This window comes from Mycteria americana, chromosome 5, assembly GCF_035582795.1.
Source record: "Mycteria americana isolate JAX WOST 10 ecotype Jacksonville Zoo and Gardens chromosome 5, USCA_MyAme_1.0, whole genome shotgun sequence".
Taxonomy (NCBI): domain Eukaryota; kingdom Metazoa; phylum Chordata; class Aves; order Ciconiiformes; family Ciconiidae; genus Mycteria; species Mycteria americana.
The window spans coordinates 55,937,110-55,962,934 of NC_134369.1; the positions used below are offsets into that span (position 1 = coordinate 55,937,110).

The 25,825-nt window shown below is 37.2% G+C and overlaps 1 protein-coding gene across 1 annotated transcript in view; it reads right to left on the reverse strand.

The window, feature by feature from the left end:
• Positions 1–11,483: 11,483 nt before the first annotated feature.
• TRIP11 (thyroid hormone receptor interactor 11) overlaps positions 11,484–25,825 on the reverse strand; it is a 34,861-nt gene continuing 20,519 nt past the window's right edge. Inside the window, exons 16-20 of the mRNA XM_075503452.1 lie at positions 20,458–20,539; positions 19,654–19,768; positions 18,975–19,097; positions 17,543–17,690; positions 11,484–15,386 (exon numbers count right to left, since the gene is read on the reverse strand). Coding sequence (XP_075359567.1) covers positions 15,178–15,386; positions 17,543–17,690; positions 18,975–19,097; positions 19,654–19,768; positions 20,458–20,539 — 677 coding nt within the window. The 3' untranslated portion in view covers positions 11,484–15,177. The remainder of the gene's footprint in view (positions 15,387–17,542; positions 17,691–18,974; positions 19,098–19,653; positions 19,769–20,457; positions 20,540–25,825) is intronic.

The following is a 25,825-nucleotide window of genomic DNA, read 5'->3' on the forward strand; positions in this document are numbered from 1 at the left end:
GTGTCTGCCAAACACCCTTCTTAGATGTTCTTGTCATTTTTTAAAGTTCACTCTCTCTGAACATTCTTACGGTGTAAGAATCTGTACGGTGTAAGATCTGTAACAGTGACCGGTGTGCGAGCCCAAAGTCACTGAAAGGGACAAGTCTTAGACATCTTTTACACAGCTATACAGACCTGAATTCACTAAAGGACTTTGCCAGTGACTGACACTTTAAGGGCCTATGTCCAAGCTGTAGATGCTTAAAACATCCATTTTGCTCCTACCAAACCTTGTGGAACCAAGTTTTCTACCAGCAAAATTGGTAAAACACTTAGAGCACAACTGCATCTTGATATTGACATGGAGCACCTAAGCTCCATGAGATTCACAAGTCGGGCTTTTGCCTGACTATGGTGATCGATCTAAGTGTTCTTGGAGACTGCCAAATAAGCAAACTTTTGATGTTGCCACATGTTGATATAACACATGACAGGCAGCGATTTGAACTACTCACTTCTCACCCTACTGCCACATTAATAGCACTAAACACATGAGAAACTTGGTCTCAAACCCTAATTCTGCCTGAAAAAGAGTAGGGCTTGTTTCTTCCACCTCCCAGGTCAGAATCCCAATTGCAAACTCTTGGTGTTTGGGGAGGGTTCCCTCTCCTTTTTCAAAGATGGACTACCTTACGCTATCAGCTGAGGTCTGCTTCATTCAGTGTCTGAATTGTAATTGCCATTTCATAACATGAACGATGCAATAACCTGTTCCAGATGGCTATGGCCAGAAGCTCAAAAGCACAGTCCCACACATATTTTCCTTTCCTAGCCAAACATAACACAAGCAAGAATTAACGGTGAAAATTAACCTAATATGTAATTTTAAAAACATCACTAGTGCGAACTAAAACTGCGAACGTAGAGTCTCTGAGATGTCTTGTCATGTTGTGGCGATTTGCAGGTCACGCTGCTGTTGTTAGGAAGGAGAAAGCGTAACAGTTCCTGTTGTGCTGCTGTCCCTTGGGGCTCAGTTGTCTCACTATGGTACAGTTACCACCTGTGTGAGATAGCCATGGCAAAAAGAGCCAATACAGCATCCCTTCCTTCCCTCCTGTATGGGGATGTCACCATCTGTCTGAAGCATGCATTCCTTTGGGATGACAATACCGCTGACGATACCACTGCTTCCCAAGAACAATAAGCAGAGTGCCCCTTTAATGTTGTAGCAGATGTTCTCAGAGTACCCCACCAGCCGAACCACATAATTAAAAGTTTTTGTTTTACCTTACCTAGCTCTACATCTTATAGATATAACTATCTTTACAGGTCTGTGGTCACTCTGATACTGGTTTCCAACAGCACATTTTCTTTTAGGAAAAAAGTAATCAGTGGAAAATCCAGGCACCACCGGATCCATTCTGAAACGTAACAACACTAAACATAGACTGGTATCTGACTCCATTTTATTGCTTTGAAAACATATTAATCATCCCATTAAATGAGGAATAGTAGGATCTAGCAGGTACATACTGAAACCCAAACAGCTTAAACCTATGCCCAGTGAACTGCATCTGCTGCAAGACAAAACTGTTCCAGGTATAGTTCCTTTAGTGAGATCAAGTTTGATGTTCATGACCGCCTGTTCAGCTGTAGTGTTTTCTAGGAAGGTCTAGGAAGGCTGCCTGAGGCAAAAAAGAGTAATATTCTTTCTTAGAAGAATGCTTCAGTATTTTTCAGGGTTTTTTTCCCCAACAAAAGTAAGGTAAGTAAACAAACTAAAAGCTTCTTATAACTTTCCCAGGAAAAATACAGTCTTTCACAGCATTTTTGGTGCATGTAACAATGCTGAGCAGGTTCCTTCATATTACTACTCATTTGCAACAGCATGCAACATTCCTCTTGATTTTTCAATCTTAAATGACCAGCATTTGTGCTTTTAGAACTATTTTCCTGTAAAAAGTGTATAGAACATCATCCTGTAACTAAAGACATAAGATCTCCTTCAGAACTCACAGCTCCCCCTTGAGTTGTAAGTATCCGAGAACATGATGCCCCAGCCACTGTTAATACTTGTACTTTTTTTTTTCTGTTGAATCTCATCCTTGGACATAGCTCTGGTAACTGCAATTCACATTTTGCCTGAAACTAGACAGACATTTTAGCTTGGTTTTGTTTATTTTATAGGATTGACATGTATATAAGCTAGGCTGTGGTCTTTTCTCCTCTGCATTTTTGTCCAACGGTCTAGACAGTGTGGTTGAAAACAATGCTCTTTAATCTTGTGACAAGATGTTTACCAGCCTCCTTTAATAACCTTTGTGGCCAGTTTCAGCTCAGAATGACCTTCCATAAATAAAGACCTAAAACTCTTAATACTTCTGGACCAAGACTAAAGTCTGTTTCACTATTTGAGCAAGCCAACATTCAGTCTTCACAAGTGCCTGGAATAGATAAACCATTGGTCTCCAATTATGACCAGACCGAAGTACATACTAAAACCTCCCTTAGAAATATTCAAGACCGATTTATTTTATGCTTGAATGCCTCAAGACTGCAGTGTCTTTTGCAGTTTCTCAAGATCTTTATTAACTTGTGCTCCACACCATACACGCTGGGCACATCTGGCACAACAGCATCAGGCTGCACGTTAGAGCAGCTGACTGGAGACAGGAGTTCTCCCTTCCAAGTCAGCCTGGCAGCATTCCCTGTCTGCTGGGGCATGTGTGCTGGTAAAACATCAGCTTCACCTGTGCTTCCTCCTCTCCCGGGTACTTTATTTTCAGCACATGGAATTTACATTTTGGGTGCGTTTTCTTTTTTTTCTTTTTTCCAGATTTTGTTGTGCATCCTTTCTCTCTTTTTTTTTTTTTTTTTTTAAATATTTCTTTTAGTCTGCTTAGGCAATTCACTTTGTTTTTATCCAGAGCAAAAGATTACCCTCCATAGCATCAAGTATATTCTGCATTTTCCATTAAAACATTTGAGGTTCTGCGCAAACCCAAACAAGTCTGTGGAAATGCCATCTCTCAGCGGGGATGTTTGAATGTTCACAAGTATGTGCACTATTTTTGTAAGGGCACCTGCCAGAACCCTGCTGATGAGTCCAGAGTAGAAAAATACTTGACAGCAGCCCTCTCTTCCAGAGCTTCTCTCTTTCCAAGTGGTGGAAAATGCTCCCTTTTTAAACGTTTCACTCTTATAGGTGCACATATAAGCAAAGGCTGCTAGTTTCTTTTTTCAATAAAACAATTGGCAAAGATGACCACATTTTTGGATCTTTTCCTTATCTTATGATTTCCAGGATTATATATTAGACAATATATAGGGGTGGCAGGAAGTTTCTGTATGAGGAGAGGGATAATTTTGACTGTTTTGTACTTATTCAACTGCTTTCCTAACCCCAGAAAACATTTATAAACTTTTCTTCGATTTAGAAGCTCCTACACTTAATTTACTTCTTCCCATAGCAGGGATGACACCATTTCACAATTTACCTGTTTACTTTTGGGGTTTTGTAAGTTAACCACGCTGTTTGGAAATAAATTGGCTATGAAACAGGGTGATAAAAATGACGCGTGTTGCTTATTTGTTTTCAGACTCATTATTCACTGCTCGGCAGCAATGAGGGCTGCTAGAAGGACGCGATTCAGAACGCTATAGGCAGCAGTTCCACGGAGCAGGGGATGTACTCCTGTCGGCTAGCTCTGCTGTACGCGCGCTGCAGCGCTTACAAAGCCTTGCAAAAGGATGCAGTTTACAGCACAGATTGTTTCTTTTTTTTTTTAATCTGCCAGCCTTTGCTTTGACTTGCGCTGGTTGTCAGAGCACAAGGAGCGCAGCAGTAGCAGGAGTTCCCCCTGCAGAAGCAGCCTGGCTGTTCCCAGGGACTCCAGTCCATTCGGGTGCTGTGGGGGACCAGAACCTCAAGCAACCATGTGAAAAGTTGGTGGAACTGGACCCTTCTCCCAACAGGGGCACTTGTACTGCTAACAGAGCCCAGAGCTGGAGCCTGATAAAGCAATCAGTCCCCATTTTGTCCACTGTTTCAGAACAAAATTCAAGAAGCTCAAGTTGTGCCAGATGAAGAAAATAGAAAGGAACAAAAACTCTGACAGGTTAAATGTAAAAAACAGAAAAGCAGGCCAAGAAAGTTTGAGAAACAAATCGTAACAGGCATAAAAGCTAATAATAAATTCTTTTTCAGACACACCAAGAACAGGAAAACTGCCAAACAGTCTGCAAAGCCAACAGATGAACAAGGCATAAAAATAGTGCTTAGAAAAGATAAAATCACAGTAGAAAGTTAAGTGACTCTTCTTCATCTGCTACAGAAACTTCATGAGGTTCCCATAGTAGAATTAAAAAAAAAAAAGAAGAAAGAAGTAAAACCAAAAAAAAGATCATACTTGGGAGGATCTGCCTAAAATTGAAGTGCCAGCAGAAGAGGTTGTATGACAAATCAAGCAAATGAAGAGTAACAATTCATCAGAACTCACTTGACATTTAGAAATTAAGCGTTGTAACTGAATTAAATGCGAAGGTAGGTAACAGCCAAATTATTTACTATAAGTGTAACCTCTCACAAAATTGCCTTAGTGCTAGAAGAACAGAAGGTACCAAATAAGATACTGTATTTAAAATGTTTCCATATAATGTTTAATAACATACAGAACAGTAAATCCCATATATCAGGCAAATCAGTGGCACAGCACAGGAGACTTAGTGTTGGTCTTTTAGGCATAGATTTTCTTGGAGACTATCCTTAACAATTACATTATCTCAGAAAACTAGCTCTGATCCATGGTATAGGGGGTTATTTTTACATTTACTCTATTACTCCATGCAACTGAAACTGGCTCCAGCCAACTCCTAACTGGCACCGGTAAATAGCAAACATGAAATTTTCCCAGCAAAAACTATGGAATTTGAGTATAATAGTTGTTGTTTCTTTCTAGGTCTAGGATTTCATCTACAGCCTTTGTAGCCACCCTTGGTAGCCCAAGAAAGGGTCCATGGAATGGGCACTGAAGATGAGTTAGGTGTGGCTAAGACTCCCAGGGGTCTTGGCACTGGAACATGCCATTAGGAGGTCTGCAGAGATACCTTTAGAAGACCAGAGAAGGCAGGGAGAGGGAAGGACCCAAGAAGGTAAGTCCAACTGCTTTTTGAAGTGGCACTTCTCAGCACTAAGCCCAGCCCATCTCCTCTCCTCCACACTCTATTTTTGATAGCAGTCATAGATGCATCAGTACCCCGGGCAACTGGGGGACTCAGTGCCAAGCACAAAGTCAAGACCATGTCACCATGACGGAGTACATGTAACCTTCTTCCTGTGAGTTACAGGCTCAGTTCAGTCTCAGTTTGGCCTCTCACCAGAGTTTCGTTTATACCTCCAGAACTGGAAGGTTTGCCATTCAGGTTTTGATCAATTGCAATGATTTCTGATGTTTCCCTATTCCATTTTAGTTTCTAATGAAAATCTTTTCTTCCATGAGCTAGATTTACTAGTCACATTTGGCCAGGGCAGTGCAGGCTTCAGGTTGACCTGCAAAGCATCTGACTATTACAAGTACCAGAACAAGGAGGTTGGAGCCACTGATTGAGTTCAGGAGAAGAACATCGCAGCCAGCATGCTGAGGGCTCCTGAATCCCCAGTCCAAGTAGGCAGGTTTTGGGCAGCACACCATAGTCGTCGTTCTGTCAAGGGTCCAGTGAAGACAGAGGTACCCTCTACAAGATCGTTGCCTGCAGGTAGCATTCTGTAGGTCCTTGATCCGGAGTACTCTGCAGACAGTATGCTATTCAGAGTCTGGGTTTGGGTCCAGACAGATCTGGCAAGCCTAGTTATGACTCATTCGTTTTCTTTAGAATCCTGTACTCCTCAAATTTTTGTAGTTTCATAATAAGCCTCCTCTAAGTTAGTTGAAAACAGTTAAACACATCTGTTCCTGCTCCTATTGTCAAAAATAAGGCAGTCTTCTGTTTGCCTGCATTTTTATTGGCACCCACTACTTGAGCATACAGAGCAAAGTGCAGTCTAAATATTTTCCAATTCTATTTCCAAAAAAAGTTTCAGTTTTGATGACTATTTTTCAGTGCTTCAGTCTACCATTCAAGACACTTTCTTTACTATGTTTTTATTCCTGGTACAATTTAGTGTTGGATCCATGGTATGGCATGTAAAACAAAACATATGGATGAACCAGAATCAACTCAGTGATTTGCTCATAATTCTGAAAACACCCTTTTATTACAAATAAAAGCGTTGCTCAAGTACTTTAATACCTTATAACAATAGAGAAAACTGCTGCAGGAGACAGGGAAACATTTTCACATAAAGGTTCATTTTACAACCAACGTTTCATGTGGTTGGCTCCCCCATGACTAGCTGAATTGCTGAATCATTTATTTCCCTTCCTATATGCAGTTCCTCAGACACCTGCACCTGAAAGCGTTCAGGATCACTCTCGTGGTCACTACTTATTCTCCTGAGAAATAACCTTTGCAGGTCTCATCTTTTATACACGTTCCCATTTATATTCTTATCCACCTTGCCTTATTTGCTCAAAACTGCTACTATCTCTTACTATGGCGCTATTTACATCCAATTGCCACTTTGTTGCTTAGGTTAAATATATTTTTATTGGTAATACTATACTGACTGTTCAGGAACCACATGGATTCAGGATACCTAAGTTGTATAAATCAGGGTACCTTTATTTAGGTGTATAAATTCAGTTGCCTCTGCCAAACTTAACATGGGCTTCTGTCTCTCTGGGCAGCATCAAAAGGTCAAATTCTCAAAACCTTAGCATGTCCTTAGCTCCCTACTCCCTAATTTACAAAAGTTTAGATTTGAAGCATTATGACTCTTGGCCTCCTGTTCTCAGAGAGTTGTGTTTAGCAGTGCTTCCCATTCTAGGGAGTCAGGAGCTACTTTTGCTAGGATCTGCTTTTACTAGGTAAAGATCAATCATCCGACTTTGCTCACATGCTAGAATAGTCTTTGTGGAAAGCTGCCAAATGATAAAATACACACCATTTTGAGTGTGTTATGTGCTTCTTTTCCCTGACCCCTTGGACTATTAATTATTCCGTCAACAAACACTAGGTACAAAGTGGCTGTGCTACAGTGATGGCTAATAGTTACTATTTCATAATGACATAAAAGAAATAGTTCCTAGCTGCCTCAAGTCTGTAAAACCTCTTTGGTCTGTGCCCCAAACCTGGTCATGCTGTAATTCAATCCATCTTGCATGACCATCTTGAAATTCACTGGGGGGAAGCACAGGCAGCACCTGATGTTGCAAATGAAAACCTTAGGGTTAACCACACGGGAGCACTGCCAGATTCCCCTTACCTTGATGACACTGGTTGATATTCAAACTGTATCCAGACAGCTCTCTGAAGAGTTAGCTTTCCTTTACACCAAGGGAGACAGAACAACGTTCTAGGTTGGTGGTACAGCAAGGGTCAGACTTGCTCACTTTGTTAACAAAAACAAAAAATAGGCACAAGTAGTTTGTTTCCCTGATACCATTGATCTGTAGTCTGTCAGTGCTTATTGAGATGCCACGTGACAGGGCTTCGAAATTCTGTTCTGTCAATCATTGACAAAACCCTCTAATAATAGTTGACCATAACTCAAATATTATAATATTTTCCACTTTTCCATTTTCCCCACAGACTTTTAAAATACTTTAAAATACTTAATTAAATAATTTATTATAAATAATTATTAATATAATTAATAAATAAACCCCAAATAATTAAATACTTAAAATACTAATACTTTTAAAATAGTATTCTCATTAAAATAAATGGTTAATTGCAAGCACTGAAAACTAGATTGAGCCACAGGGAAATATGATTTCTGGTCTATTCCCTGTCAAAGACTGCACACAATTTCTTTCATTCATTTATTCATTCATACAATTCCCACCTGGTACACATACAAAACTCTCCACTGCTGCCAAGTTCAGCAGCCACGTGAAGTACCGAGACTAAACCACAGCGCTGCTTTCTTGGTAACCAGAACGGTCTTTCAAAGCCTGAGGCACATTGTCAGGGCTGTTAAAAAGCAAGTCTTGAGTCTCTAGCTGCATTTCTCTGGGGGCAAGCAGAAGACCACAGCCTGTTTCACACACCTCAGCAGGAGCAAATGTACTGACAAAAGTGAAGCCAAGATTGTGTGTCTTGCATCAAAACCACAACCCCCCCCCCCCCCTTTTTTTAATATTTATTTTTGTTACTGTTGTGGGAAGTTGTAGGAAGGCAACTCTCACGTTGCACACTCTGAATGATACTAGTTATTTTTGGTTTTGTCAGGATACTCACAATGGCAAAGTACATTCAGAAAGACATTTTCTAGTCTTGGTGGCGAAGAACACCCTTTTCTTCGGAAAAAAATTCACCTTCAAAGTTTCTGCTGTCAGATGCAAATTTTAGTTAGACTTCAGTAAAGGAGTGTGGATGCTAGCAAATGCATTGCATCTTCTCATCCACTTGCAAGAAGCGCACATAAGCTTTTTTCAGCAGGCTAGGTTAAACTTTAACTCGCGCAATAAGCATAGAGGCCCTAAGATATTGCGATTGATCTACTCAAATATATGGCCCATACGAACATTATAGCTGGGTTTCACTATTGTGCATTACTGTGTCTTCAGTCAGGAAATCTGTTGTCCCACTTGTTTGCCAGTTTGACTTGTTCTCACACCTTCATGAAACATGTGTTAACTGCTCCTCTGTTGTCACTGACTCTGTATGTACTTGCCAGTTAACCATAAAAATAATTAAGAGAATTTGGAAATATATTCTCCATATGTTCCTTCAGAGCAGGGGGTGTAAGTCCCAAGATAGGCTGGTTCTTGCCAAAGCAAAACTGGACTTCTTTAAAATACACTACGCTAGAAGTAGATGATTGAGGACTCCTGTGTACACACAAGCTTCCTTCCTGGGTCTCTTTCAGCTGACTGGGCATTAGAACCACAATCTGAGATTGTACAGGTTTTAGGATTGTAGAGAAAAAAAAAAAGTGTTTACACTCATTTCTACATCATTCAAAGGGTAAGAGGTTTATACTCCTAATATTTGGCAGCAGATTGCTAGTCTTCCTCAAACCATCAATGTGCAGTGTGATCCAAAGTCTGCCAGTCACTTAAGAAAATGGCAAGTTGTCTCTCCCAGTATAAATCAAATCACAAGGATCCAAGGGATCCTTTCTCTATGATCTCAGATAAGGAAAAAAGCTCAGGCCACAGCTTCTATTGTTGAATAAGAAGCTGCAGCCATCTTTTCCTTTCTTTATCAATTTAGGGCAAAATTCCATCAAAATAGAACACTGCTACAGAGCTTTGTGCAGCCACTACCATAGATGACCAGAACCTGCCTACTGAAAATGTGATTATCTGGGCTGCTCTCAGTTTCTGGGGCTCAGCTCAGCTGGCACGTGGCTGAACGGTCTTGAAGGCATAACCTTAGCTGTGAAGTTTCCTCTTTTGTGTATTCAGCAAAGTTCCTTCAAGCCTGAGATGATGTTGAGTTTGACCTTTTTTAAAATGTGGCAAAGCTCCAATCCCTACCAACAGACACTGTATCTTTAAAATAGGAATTATTCTTTCATCTTATGAACATAATGAACAGTTCTGAATTTGTCAGGTAATCAATGTTAAATCTGATCAACAGGTAAGTGTATTGAATTTATTAGATTAATTTATTCTCACTTCACTCAAAAACAAGTCTTCTGGGACCATGCTGCTATATTCATGTTTTTCTTGACTGCTGTATTTTTCTAGTCCAACTAATAAATGACAACAGAAATATGGCAAGAGAGAGTCATGTGATGTCCCATCCCCACTCTTTTTTTACCTTGAACTTTTGACTTGGTGTGAATCTGCATCTCTCTTCTAGCAATCCGAGATGTCACTCCGTTTTCAGCTGTGAACTCCATAACTACATGCAAACATTTGAAAGACATTCTTATCTCTAGTTCAGTGATCTAGTAGCATACGTGCTCAGCTTCTGCAGCCACAAGAGCCATCCCAGCTGTGGTACTACGACATTCACAAGAATTTATAGTTATAGGAGGAAATCTAAAAAGTGTACATTCACATTGGAAGAAAATATTACCATGGTAATAGGAATAAAACAGAATTGGCAGAAGCAGACTTAAAAAAGGGGGCATGCACTTTCTGGGTGTAACATTCCCCATAGCTGGATCTATGAGCAGCGAGGGAGGGAGCTGCATCATGTTCCTCAAAGGGGGAAACATTGTATATGGTTCCCAAGGAGAACAATTAAAAAAAAAACCAAACACATGCCAAAAAAACCAACCCCACCCCCAAAAACCCAAACCACCCAAAGCGTAAAAGAACTCAAATCAAAATGGCTACAAACAGAGAAAAAGGGGTGTTTTCAGTCTGCTTAAGTGGCCTGCAAAATGTTTTTGGTGTTACTGTGGATATTCACAGTACTATTTATTAGCTGACCATCAGACCTTTTCAAAGGCAGGTTGGCACAGACTGCCAGAAACCACAACGCAAGCATACTAGTTTTAAAATCTAATCTGCGAGAAGCTCCTTAATGGCAATCTTAACACAAGAGTAGAGAAAGATTAATTCACTATCCGTGCTCAAGGATGATGGACATCTGTGAACATTTAAAAAGAAATTAGATTTAACCAGCAATGCCCCCAGCTCAATAAGAAGGCACAGAATGACCCCAAATTACTTCATATGGTCACTTACTGAATAATAAATGCCCCTTTTTATGTATGAAAAAATTAAGTTATCTTCCAATTGTTATTTCCTACAGGGAAAATAAGCCTTTAATCACTTGATACAATTTTCTTCTGCTTGGCAAAATGTTTCAGAGTTTTAGCGGTATGGCTGAACTCCCCATTTGGAATACATTGGTCCGAATTAGCCTTTCAACAGATCTAACACAGCCAGCAAACAACAGGCCCATTTCTTGGACACTTACGCTGATAACATGCTTTAATGACTACTTGCTACAAAATGTATTTCAGAGTTAGATAGGTGATGCTTTCAGATACTGAAATTTAGAATGCCATACTCTGCTATAAGCTTGAGACAAACACAATAGTCCAAGAGTCAGTGTTGCTGCCACTGTAAACAACGTGCCATGTACAAATTATTTTTTCCTTTAAATAAAATGCCAGCAGCTGTCTATTCCTTTATTTTTTATTGAAGACTAGTTTCCATATTTAAGCTTTGCAGGGCTGCAAATAAATTCAGCAGTATATAATGGCACAACACAGTAGAACAAAAATTATAGGCTGGTAATTCTTATATATTATTTTTCTAAGAATGCTAATTAGAAGCTTTCCACCTGAAAGACAACTACTCAAGGCAACAAACTATTAAATTTACTACAAGGGGAAAAAAAGAGCCAAAATAAAACAAATACATACAATGTTTTTAATTCCTCAAGCCTTACTGCTACCACCACTGTATGTGTATATATACACATATATATATGGTTTTGTTTTTTTTTTTTTAAACATTGACAAAAGTGTATTGACATAAAGAATACTTTGGTTTGAATGTCTAGATAAATCAGACTTCTCTCTGTTTGAAAGAATACATGAAGCTATTATCCCTGCTATTTCCACAGTATACTAATGTCTCTCCACATTAAACAAATGCTTTTATTTTTTTTGTCAAGTAGGTGATAAAAAAATTTGATTTTATTCTAGTTAAATCTACTCCCAAACTGGGAGTGGTTGGGAGGATGTGACATCAAGTTTACAAGTATGTCTGATTAAATGAGTTGAGAAAATTATTCTTGAACTTTTATACGATAATGTGGCAATAAAGTCATCAAAACTGGCAGTAAGACGACATCAAGGCTTAAAATTGCAAAGCTTTCATGAGGTATGCGATAATGTGAAATACTTACAAGGCAAGCATCTTCCATTTTGCCTCTTCTGCTTTATCAGTCAGTCACTGCTATACATATTCCAGGTAGCCTGCCTCATTAGTAACTATTTATGCAAAATGGGTCAAGAACATGAATAAGCAGCAATAATAAAATGCAGTCTGGGAATTGACATTTGGTAAAAAAAAAAAAAATTCTTTCTACACCGGTCACTATAATGTGGCAACTTATATGGCTGTGACTAACTGGTTTAATGCAGGAGAGTTTAATTAAAAAAAAAACAAACACACAACAAAAAACAAAATCACCTGTGCATTCTTTTACAGTAACAATTAGAAAGATCAACCAGTTATTCCTTCTCTTTGCATAGAATGCAGGATAAGCAAAGAACAGCAAAAAATTGGAGTCTAAAGAGGAGAACAGAAAATCCTAACCCTTATTTTTCCTGCTTATATCGAGTTTGAAAAATTAATTCTGTACTAGATTGTTACCTCACGACTAAAGATAACTGACAGCTTCTTAGACCAAAACTAAGATGACCATTCTCTTTTTTCCTTGCAAAAACAAGGTGAAAGAGGACAATTAAGTTAAATGAAGAACTAAAATTTTCAACTACTGCACCTGCTCTTAAATTCCACAGAGAATTTTTTTCCCCCACTGCTGTGTGAAAGACCCACAAAACTAACAGGATAGACTACACGAGTCACATACATACATGTGGGAAACTGGTAAAATAAATACAGTTATCAAGCTGTATCAAAACAGTTATCAAGCACAAAGTAAACACAGAAGAAAAATTAGAATAAAAAAATATATCCACTAATCTTTCAATAAAAACAAATCTTGAAGGTTTCTAATAGTCTGTAAAACAGTCTAAGAAAGAAGAGAGAAACAAGGCAATGAAGTTGTTCTACACTTTCAGTGGGAAAGTACTGCCTGGAACACAGAGCACATTTGATTTCTAACAAACCAACAAAACCCACCAATGCTGTTGTGGAATAAGCCCTAGAACAGAAACCTCTAAACCATCGGGATTTTCTCCATAGTTCAACAGACCTCCTAGGACTTATGGACTGAAGCCTCTTATATCTCTCCTGTAGAGGATTTTCTTCTCTCCGAAGTAGCTTAATGTGGAACTCTGAAGTTTTTCAATACTTTGGGTTGGTTTTAGATTTCCCTCCTCAAACTCATAGCTTACTGTATGAATGGAGATGATTTACAGCATGCAGAAACAAATTGTCTTACCATGTTTTATTTATTGGCATTTATAAAGCTCCCTGGAAGAGAAACATGTATGTATTAAGTTCTCTGCAATTAAAGAAAAAATTTGCACAAAAAAGTTAAGATCTGCTCAGTTAGTATATTGAGAGGATAGTGAGCAGCATGAGTCCATTTGTAATTTATAATAGGTCCATAATTTTTAAAAACTAAACATATCCTTCTGCTCTGGCTCACCAAAAGGCAATTTTATTCTGAAGCAGCTATATATCCTCAAATAGACATGACTACAAGGACAAGAGAGACTGCACAGAAGCCATCTGATTTCAGTTTTCTTTATATTTGCTGTAGAAATAAAGGTACCTATTCCAGTCCAGTTTAAATTAAGATGTACATTTGAAGTACCAAACTGAAACGTTCTCAGCCGAGGTAATTTCAAATTCTCATTACATTTATGATGTAATGCAGAATTTACTTTGGTATACTATGTGTGGCTGCTGTCCTTTCAGAAGTCAAACTGCCAAATTAATTACCTTGTCTATAATGCAGTAAAAAATTTAAAATAAAAATTCAATACGGTCAATCCACTTCCAAATTTGCATACGTCTGCCATGAAACATTAACATACTGGAGAAAAGGGACTCAAGCAGTTCTAAAAGTAAATACAGTAATTAAAAAAAACTTTGCTAGATTTCAAGGCAACAAAAGAAATTCATATTTGACCTCTACATAAATAAATGCAAAGATTTCTTGCATTATTTTGGTTGATTCTGTACAAGTTTCAGTAATTAATTTTATTTAAATATAACTCTTACAACAATTTAATTCAGGATCTTAATGAAAATGAGAAGTAAAGGTTGACAGTTCTAATATAGAACTTGCACAACAGTTATCTTAACACTGACTAAACAAGGAATGACATATAAAAAGATTTAGAAATTACACATTTTAAACTGAGGATGTTTCACCTCAAGTTCACTATGAAGATGACTTTTTGCAAGATGACTTTTATCCTTTAGTATGCAACTTCATTCTTCACCTGCCAAACACAGTGTCCAAGTTATCACAACAAAATTTACACAATAATTGACTTTGGCCTTGGTCTTACAAAGACCTATTTACATATTTGAGATAAGTAAGCATCTTCTTCCCTTTAAATTCTATACATGTGTTCAAGCTTTAAGCCTGTATTTGGATTTACAAAATCCTGCAAGATAAAAAGTCTCTCAAATATACATCTTAGACCATTAGAGTACAGTGTCTTTATATATGTGAACCTATCTTTTGCTAAATTACCCACTCTTCATCATATGGACACCTCTAGAGAATGAAGCACTCACTTCCACAGTTAACTCCTTGGTGCTGATGGGTTTGACTGCTGAAAGCAGCTATTAGTCAGGGGGGAGGGAGGGGATAAAATCATTGTGCAAAAAGAGATTAACATGTCTCAAATTGCCCCCAAATGTGACCAATCCTGTAAATAAGAGATACATGTTCTAGTGCACATTAAGTAAATGTCAAATCGTGTGTGGGAAGACTGCAGCTGCTCAATAATCACACTCTCATATGCTCACCATCTTATTCTTTGGAGTTTGTGTCCTTAACTGAACACCTCAAATAGGATAAATTTTAGCTGGAGGTTTTTTTTTTTTTTTTTTTTAATTCTGGTTCTTGAAGGCCCACTGCCAATGGCAGATCGTTTTAATGGAAAAACGGATCTCAACACCAAAGAGTTAATGCTGTCTATGTGTAACTGAAACAACTCAGAGTATAACTAAGGTTTAAAAATCCTTCTATTTGTCTTGAGACAATCTAGCAACAAGATAAGATTTTTTTTTTTCTCAGTTTAAGATTTAACCCATGCCCAAAATGAATACGTGCTATAAAGAAGGCAGTTATTCATGCCACCATTAGAATTTCCAAAGCACTGGTTAGTTCGTAATTAAAAGAAAAGCAAGGTACAATTGCAAAGAAGTACATGACTTTTTACAGAAGGCCTCATTGTGGTAAATTATATACAGCATAGTGTTCTCGTTTTCTGTAAAGTGCTACTATCATCATATTGATACAAGATCATCTATTGTTTTAGGAGGTCTTTTAGTACAGCACCAGCACTGGCATCAGGGGACACTGGCAGTGGTGTAAAAGTAGGCAATGCATCAGAAATAGGTTTCATAAGTAGATGTCCAGAACTACTAGCAGGTGTTATGAGAGGCACTGCTGCAGATCGAGGTGCTAAAAATGGATTTGTATCTGGTCTTCTGCTCATTCCCGAGACTGCAGAATCTGAAAAGTAAAAAAACAAACAAAAAAAACCCCCCCAAAAAAACCAAAAACCCAACAACAAAAACACGTTGTTAGAAAGCATGCATAAGTCTACCCAATTTTACAGCATTTGCTCACAAACAAGTTCTAAAATTGCCTTTTACTTTTGCAACATGAAAATTCTATCTTCTTGCCATGGACTACAGACAGTCTCAAAGACTTTCATTCTCTCTATCTCCTCTCATCTTGGATCTCATCTGCCACTGCTTCTTTTGCTGAACAATTTCTGTATCTATACTTCAAGCCACCAGTTCAAGACTGACTTAAAGATTCAGGGCACGCCCGGGACCTGCCAACCATATCGTGCTTGTTGGCAGCTGAAATTCAGTAACAGCTCAGGCTACCCAAAAAAAATCTATACACCTCTGTGACAGGCAACGTGAATACCCTTTGCCAAGGTTCACTTCACATGTGCAATGTCAGACATGAAATATCTGTCATGTTGACTCCAGCACTACGGAAAGGCATAAGGGCCCTTGTGAGTGCACTACAGTGCAGCACACAGGTAGGTTTCCCACCCCATGGTGTATTGGCACAGCTTCCCCAGGGTCAGCCCCAAGAAAACCCCTGTAAATAAACATCATGGACAGTGAGTCACAATTCAGTCTTGAGACAAAACTTAATGTTCGCTCATTGGTCAAATTCTAACAGAATTTTCATTTTAATAAAGTATTAATAAACTATTTTTTTTTAATCTAACAATTGACTTGCCCCTCCTCACCTTCCCCCATCAAATCCTCACTCAGCTCCAGACATAACCTGTTCTCAAGGTTCCTACACCAGATGTAGAGCAGAAACTAAACTGACGTTTCCATATCATACTAATTGTTTGGATAGGTGATTTTATTCAGATTTTTTTTGTTTTAAAAAAAGGGTCTTTCATCATGTAAACATCCTGATTCTCATAAATTCATTTCTGTGTGGATATCATACTGACATTTGTGTCCAGCACTTAAAAACTGCTACCATATGGTTTATTTCTAGGAACAAAAAACTTAAAGCACCGAAACAATTAAAGGGATATATATAAAATGGGTGTCTAGTTTTAGAAGCCAGCAATTTAGCTCCTGAATGGATAAAAGGAATCAAGAATTTAGTTCTTCCATGCAAGGAAATTGTTTTTTTGCCAAGTAAAATAGGTACTTTACCTATTATATTACTGTTATACTACAAGAAAGAAGATTAAAAAGAAAAATAAACTTAATTTGGGTTTATTAAAAAAATAAATAAATAACTGTTTTCAGAGGTAAACTGGTATTTCACAGTAGGCATTTATACTTCGTAACATCCAACTATTTTAGGCAAATTGAAAGAGGGTTTTTAGCATACATATCTCTCTCTGTAGATCTATGTAATACATAGGTTTTGGGGGTTGGTTTTGGGTTGTTTTTGAGTTTACATTTAAAAGTTTCAATCAAAACAAGCTTCTGCAAATCAGCAGGACTGTATTAAGGTGAAGTCTTAAATGCACATTAAAAAATTAAGTACAAACTGGATCAGTTAAACTGAAGATTTGGATCTTACATTACTTAGACAAAAGTGCATTAATTTAAACATGCATAATATAAGCATAATTGTTCTCTGCATTAGAAAAAAAAAAAATCAAAGTTAACACTCATGCACAGCTTACAGAGATTTCAAATCAGGCCATAAACTTAACTGATTTTATCTCAGTCCTCTGAGCAACCAGGTTCTACATATAAGAGAGGCACTACAAGGTTGGTATTACTTGCATTCTTCACTCAGTGAGAACCAAGCTAATCAACAGGGATGCTGAAAATCAGGACTGGGTTCACTGATATACCATATGGAGTTGTCTGCACAGCATCTGTTTGGTTCTAACAGGTGCTGTTAAAGCCTTTCCATATCAAAGGAATTTGGTCCCTCTAATCTTCCATATTGAGATTTTAGGAAGCGGGGTATAGAAGCAGTAGGAAGGAGGGGTGGGAGAAGGAAAAAAAAAAAAAAGAGAAGAGAAAGCAGGAAAGGCGTGGGGGAAGAAATCAAATGCATAGTTCACAAGTGAGGAAGCACAGAATCATTGAAATCCCCTTGAAAATTCCACCTTTAGTTATTTATGTTCTGTGTAAAGATTCAAATTTGCCTTCAAATGTTACCTTGCATTTGACTGTTGGATGGAGTACTGCTAGTTTTACCAGTTCCTGCTGCTCCTAAAGGTTTCATATCATGAACAGAGAGCTTGGGTGGAGGAAGGCTTGGGCAAGATTCTGTTTCGAGGAATTTCACAAACAATTCTGAAAAAGACTACAAGAGGCTACTAGTTATTATATTTTACCGATGCTCTGTTGAAAAGTATGTAAGTTAAAAATACATATATACATAAAACAAGAAGCTGCCAGCAGCCTCCAAAGAATTTTGTACTGGTACTTGGTACTTAGTGAGTGACAATGAAATTTCTTTTCAAAATACAGAGTTTTTTGTTGTCTCAGTAAGTGGTGTTTATGTGAAATTGATAAACTCTAAAGACAACACACATACTTCCACTATGGTTCCATTATTGATTTAAGCCGATTGTTTCAAGAATCCCATGCTGCTACTGACATCGCAGTATTTCCTGTGTCCATGCTCAAGCAAATCACTCCTCCAGAAACACATAAAACTTCAACATTTCTCTTAAAACCCATTGCTTGGTTTATTTGACAAAAAGTCTTGAGTAAAGGAATCATGGAATGATTAAGGTGTCAGTAGCATCACAAGATAAAATTTTGCTTAGTAAAGCCTGTACTATACATACAAAAGCGTTAATTTTCCTCTTTTACGTCCATTGCTAATCGGACCACAATCCTCCGGTGGCCTAAGTGCCTGCATTATTTTAGTGGGCAAAAACCAACCCCTACACTTCAAGATAATTTACAGGAATCAATTCTCAACATGCTTTTCTAGCTCAATGAGCAAGAAAACAAAGTTAATCCAAAAAGCCCAATCCCTCAGTGCTCTATCCTTGAGTGCATTAGTCACTGGTCTGCAAAATGGAAAGTTCCATAGATTAACTGCTCCCATGGACCATGCTATGAGAACTGTTGCTTTACAGTATTTGAAAGCTTAAAATATCAACTTTATATGCTCTACATAAGAGGCACTAGTTGCAGCAGCTGAGAAAGCTTTTCAAATGAAATTTAAAGGACATATGGGAACACAGTCATCAAAAATACGATGTCATGGTCTTCTATACTGTTGAGTATTGCAGAATTCCAGACTCCCACATGTATTTAACCTCCAGCACTGTCAGTTTGCAAGATAAAAGTCCATACTGTAAGAAGCCAGTGATCCCAGGAACCAGTGGAACAGTAACTGGATTTCTGTATTAGGCCAACACTTAGTATTGTATAGTTTTCATCAATGCCTACATATTTATTTAGTGCAGAAAAAACCTTATGCCAAAGCAGTTGCACAAAACAAACAAATAATGCAAGATACAGTAGCACCAGTAAATGAAGCTCAATAAACTGATGAACCAAACATCAGCATTGATATGCAACTGCCCCATTTTTTTGACTCAAACATAGTGAATGCACAATTAATTCTTACACTATTAAAAATGTTCTGATGAGTTGGCCTCAAAGGTGTATTAGGGACACTCTTTGACCCAGCTCCTCCACCAAGCCAGCCAGTCACCCATCTCGTAACTCCTCTTTGGTCTTCAGATAATAACTAGAAAGTATTAAAAAAAGAGTTAGGAAACCAAAAATAAAGCAGCAGCTAGAAGAAAATGCAACATTGTGCTCATTATATTTATTCACTGTAACTATTTATCTGTAATCCTACAGATAAATAAAAACTTTAATTACCGTCAAAACCTTATTCTCTGCTTCCCAAAGACTGGCAGGCTAAAAACCTGGCTCTTTATTTAAAAATAAAAGCCCCACATTCTTCACAGTACCTAGTGGTACCTATAAAACTGGCTTACTTTTCTGTAACTGAGATATTACAGCTATTATACACAACAGCACAAAGTTAAATCCCTTCCTTTCTGCATTAGCATTCCTCAGCAAAATGAGATCCATTCTATTAAAATAATGTTATCAAAAGATTCCATTAAGATCAGCAAGTCCCGCATAAAAAAATTAATTCAGATGAGAGAACAAAACCCATACTTTCCCCACAAGAAGTACAGGGACAGTGACATTTAATTTAGCAGCAAGTCATTCTATTTTCAGGTAAGGATACTGCAAATAAAAAGGAAGTCCAGTTTTCTGCAAAGTACTACCTGGTCAAGTTCTTCCTTTTTTATTCCCAAGATACTTCCCATTAACCTTAATACTTCAGGACGTTTATTTTTTGGAGTATGAAAATGTCCAACAAAGAGATTTCTCATCAGGAGCCTGCAGAACAAAGGAAGCTTGTTATACAAACTGCTCTTACCTAACAGTTGATACTGTAATACTGATGCATTTATTCCTCATGCTCTTGCCTAACCTACAATAATCCAAATAAACAAATCTGATATAAGGATCTAAAAGGGTACCTCACCAATTTCCTTCCCCTACAAGTTACAACATTTCTTATACAATTTGTCTCCATTTGGACAGTATTAGAAATATTGTATGCAGTAAGGTGAAACTGAATTGTACATGAGCAAGTTTTGATGTAAGTACTACAATCAGGGAAAATGTTTATTCTAAGATCTTGACTCAGGAGAGCTTTTAAACAGATACTTATGTGCAGTCCCAAGTCAAGACACAAGGAAGGGGACAGGGGAACCCATTTGCCTATCCCCGTTTCAGTTCTAATTGGTAAAGAGAAGAAAAAAAAAAACCCACAGATGAAGTGCACTTCTACTTAAGAAACACATCAGTAATCCAAATTTACATGCACATTGGTTTTACTAATCAAAATTACTATTTACAACCACCAAGCAATTGAAAAATGTCAAAATAATCAAAGAATAATTACAAGATCACATACAGAAGCCCAGTTCTGCGCTACTCTTGCAACTGTGTTAGTAGCATGTCTCTATGTTGTGAAGAATAAAAACCAAAAATGTATACCAAGTCTTTCATTAAAGACTTACTTGTCCACTTTTCCTTCTGTGCTGTTCATAAGATTCATTAGTTTATTTTGTACATCTTCTAACATTTCTCTTCTGATCTCACCTATAAAATGTTATGTCACAGCAAATAAACAAAAATTGAAACTTCAAAATTTTGTTGCAAAACTTATTATTAATACACACGTTTTAAAATAAAAATATGCTAATATTATGGTGCTTTTTTAAAAAAAACAACAAAATCAGCTTGATTTTTTATTTAAAAAGTGTCAACTTAATACGTGATTAATATTTGAAATCATAAGCTAAAATTTCCAGAACGATACTCAATTCTAAAGTACAGGAACACACAGAAAATAAATCAATTGCAAAAGGTCTGATTAACTGCTGTGTTCCACCTAGATAATACAGAATTGGAAAGAAACTCTTGATCAAGGTCTATAGTCCTGTGGTGGCAACCTTTTTCATAATCTGAACAAACTGTATGTTGGCATCAGGTCTTTTGATCTCAGTACTTAACCTCAAATACTTCCTAAACTCAGCTATTCTGCATACTCTACTATCAGGTTGCTAAAGCCTTGAAGTACTAAGGAGTTCTCCAGTCTCCCAGGAGAATTACCGGCTAGCAGAGCAACATCAGTAACTTTTTGTGGGTCTCTTCTGTTAGGACCTTTCCGGCTCCTGTTAACCGATGCGAGCTCTTAAAACAGCACGCTGGGACGCACTAATGCATGCTAGAACCAGTGCTGTGCTTCATGATTCAGTATACTGGCAAGAAAGGCTCTGCAGAGATTTATGCAAGATTCCCCATACTTTTGGGAATACAAACATTCAGTTAAAAATGCCAGAGATGAAATGCCACAGCTACCAGGAACCAAAGATAAAACTGAGGGGAAAAGGGCAAACGCTTTCAGTCAGGCATCATGGTGCCTTGCAAATTAAGTGAACAGGCCAGTATTATAAGTTAATTAATATGAAGTTGTCTAGGAGTGGGCTAGGAGTCACTACACAGATTTTCTGCCTTTCTTTGCACATTAACTCCAAGTTCCGATACTGTTCTGTAGTGGCTGCAATGAAATAAATCGGTTCATCTAGGATATCACAACACCCATAATGACATTCTTGGCCTACACAAAAGACCCTATTTTTCCTCTTCACAAACCCAAACCAGAAAGTACTAGAAGAGTAAGAGAAGAGTTTAGATTCTGCATTCACTAGTGCTATAACTTTTCAACTTTCTGAAATTCCTGACCTTAATCAATTATTTGTCTACTATCGTGTAGACTCACGACATCAGAGTGTTTAATGAGGGAGATACAAATATAGTAGCCCATTTCATTAAAAGGAGCCCTGGCACGATACTGTTATATTCACTCTTGCCCAATAATTTCACAGCACCAACTTCTCTACAATTCTAAAATTCCACTAACACAAATTACTTGTTAGCTCAAATACAGAATACACCCAATTACTCCAATTGTTCTGTGTCAGTAACTCAGGCTTCCTCTGACCTCCCACAAAACTCATAAAATAAAACTCATAATAAAAGAAAAAAACTCTCCTACAAGTTTTACTTGCCATAAATATTGTACAACATTCTGATTGTAAGAAAACAAGGCACAAAGTTTGCTCTTTATAAAAACTCAGATATACTAGAAACAGGGTAAGAGTATCTGATGTTCAGGTCTATACAAGTTTGTACAAAAAACTAGTAAAAACTAGTTTACTAGAGTAAAAGGGCTAGAAAAATTTATCTCACTTAAATCCCCAAACACAGGATTTAAGAACATTGGCAGTAAAGTGTTCTCAGACAAGAAAACAAGTAATTACAAAGTACAAAGAATTCTTAGAAGGTGAACTACAAATGGCTTCACCTCAAGGCAGCAAAAATATAATTTTTCACCAAACTGGGGTTCTGCAAGATATTACCTTTGAAGTTACTTTTTTCCTAATAAAAGTACAAGTCTTAATTACACACAAAAGCTTGGCAAATATATTGTAACATGGACTGTCCACGTGAAGACCAACTCTACCCTACAGTTAAATAAGCAGACATTATGAGCTTTTTCTCCCCTCCCTCTATAAGGTTAAACGCTTATCTTCAAATCCTATGGAAAAACTGCTGATCAACTTAATTTCCCTACCATTTTAACACTTCTTGGGCTCATGCTAATTAAAAGCGCTTCATTTAAAAAACAAAACCCACAAAACATACACTTTTCTTGTATCTATCTTGTAGTTAATTTCTAAAAAGCCTCAACGTTGTTGTAAGAAAAGTGACTTTTATAAATTTTTATAGCCTTCAAATCATCTGGGATGCATGAAAAACATTCCACTCTAGTTTCCACATGACTTTCAATCTTTAATAAATGCATGCCACAACTATGTTGACACAACATGGTTCTCAATTAACACCAATAACTCCATGAGAACCCGCACAGAGTTTTCATATATATACATCAAAGAGCTAGGCTGTGAAATGGATACAACCTAGTATGTCCTGTTCAAATCCTCCACGTCTTTATGTAAACATTTTACTTCACAAATATGAATTTTAGAGAGTACAGAGTAGAACAAACTAACTAGTGTCATGCTGGGAAAGTTCTTATTCAAGGAACATAAGGATTAAGCTCCTTATTCAAAAAAAGTTAAAAAACAAACAAAATTATATCTATTATGCAACAATATATCTTGTAACAACTACATCCATATGCATGGAAATCCATTCCAATAATGCAACTGCTCTTTAGCACTCCTCTCCCTCAGAACACCAGGGTGAGGCACAGGAGAATTAATCCATGGTTTCAAGGTTTAAACTTACTTAAAATTATGCTACTTTGTAAGTGTGGTTAAATAGGACCCCAATACTTGAAGGAAAACATTTGCAATATAATTACGGAATGATAACAGTTGTAGGAGCATACATGGAAGCTGAGTTGTTATTTGGGTCTCCATAGAGTAAAAGGGAATTAAAAAAGTTAAACTACTAATGCCACAAAGAGATAAACAAACAGCATCTGAAAACAAGTTTCAAGTAAATCTCTCTTGCTATTGCTCTACAAAGCAGGACAATCATGAGTTTCCTTTTCAATTTTTATTCACATCATGAATTTTAAAACAAATGTATCAATAATTTAAGTGAAATCTTACTGTTGTTTTCTATTTTTTCCTGGCAAAAAGATTTTATATAAAAGAGGACCAACTTTTAAGGACAGCTACCCAGCTATATTCCATCCACAGTGACTATGCAACTGTATCATTAAACATATTTTTTAAATGGAATATTTCCTTCTAAAATAGAATCTTACAGTTGAAAAGGACTTAAAACACATACTTCGTGTGTATGAAAAGACTGAATAACAAAAAAGACCTGAGCCAAAATTCAGCATGGACTGCTGTAAACCAGACATTTACAATAGTCTCCAGTAATTTGTTAACCATTTATGGCAATCCAGAAAACTGCATCTGGTACATCTTATACTTTTCCACTAAAATCATTTCTCCTGCCAAAAAAATCCACAAAGAAATCCTTCAAAAGATTTGGCCAACAAAACCGTGTCTGGGAATGTATTTGGCCAATTTTCAATAAGACATTATATGTTTTCTTGTGTAAATAGTGAAAATGGAGTGGTCTTTTTTTTTTCCGCTCAATAAAAATTATGATTTATTCTACAACAACATTAAAGTGCTGTTTCTTTTATGCAACAATCCCTTTTCAATTTTTTTTAAAAGTAAATCCCTTGCCAATACAACATAGCTTGATAAAATACTGAGATGCAGTTTTCTCTCAAAGTTCAAACCCCTCCTGCTTTCATATGCAAAGGTTTGCAACCAAAATTAACCAGTTATGAAGACCTCCCCATCTGAGAGTGCCATATTTGCCTATGCCAACATTAATTTCAATCCAGGGTGTTTGAAAACTTTTGCTGTGAATGCCTGTAGTGAGACAGAGATACACATATCAGTCAAAAAAGAAATCAGTATTGAGTTGCACATTCATGTAGCAGCTTGAAATTTAATTTAGCTTGTAAAATTCATATGTGAACTCAGGGAGCAGTCCTATGATGCCCACTTGAATGCTAAATTGCACTTAGACACAATTAAGTTTAAGTAAGTACATGTTCCATTATCTAGTAGAAAAGTCATAATTTTTTTTGTAGAGTTCTTGCTGAAATTGCGAAGACTTTCAAATGACTTTTCACACCAACTATCTGATCCTAAGCAAGTATGCCTTAAGAAAGTATTATTTATTTCAAGAGTAAGACAAATTATAATTTAAAAATGAATAGCAATAATTAGTCATGTATGTTGAGAATAACATATCACTGCATCCAGCAGAGATGATCTTCCAGGTCTTCCCCCAGCAAGCCTTAATTAAAGGCATTTACCCAAAAATTTCCCACAGACATGGGGCGGGGGGGGGGGAACCCAGAAAGTAAAAGCTGTTAAGTAGCCACATAGAGTCAGAAAACCTTTGCGCTTCAAGCTCCCTTTTTAGAGCCACTTCAGGGACCAATCACAAATTTTCCTCTGATTTTGCATTTAGCCCACGTGCTCAGTGAAAGCCTGACCACAACAGAGGATGCTGCAGTAATAGCAAAATATGGTGACCCGCAGAAATAAAGAGAAAAAGAGAAAGTAGGATTCAGTTGGGAAAATGGAGGAGGAACAGATGAAGACAACAAAAAAAAAAAAAAAAAAAAAAGAAAAAAGAAAAAAGCCTAATATTCCCTCAGCAGTCGGTACTGTTAATAAATGTATCCATATCAGAACTGTCATGCAACTAGACACAGAGAAGTAACTTTCCCTCTTGGTTCAACGAAACATTGCAGACAAAATTACAAGTCAGGGCTGAGATCTAAGTACAGAAATCCAACAAAAATTATTATTAGTCCTAAGTCCTACTTTAGCTAATGCTATGACTCCTTTTCTCATTAAAACTAAAATTAATGCAGTAATGAAAAAAAAAGTGACCTTATACTCATATAGCTATTTTGTCACCTCCAAGTGAGTCTGAGCTTATAAATCTTACTGAAGTTTGATAGTCAAATACATTGTATAGAAATTACCCTTAATTTTTTCCATTTGATTAGACTAAATAGCGTAAGGCCATAAAACAGAAATACATTGAAATGTATCCGTTTTTAGTAAAAGGTTATTTTGCCTTTTTAGGCTTTCCTACAGTTCTAAATGCATAATGTGTTTATGAAAGAGAAGGCTATGTATCTCTTACAGAATTCGTGTTTCAGTGATGTCAGAAAGAGGAAAAAAACCCAACAACAAAACCACACCCCAAAACATTCACAGAATCACAAAATCAAAGAAACATTTACGTTGTAAGGGACCTCTAGATCATCTAGTACAACCCCTCTGCTCAAGCAGGGTCATCTAC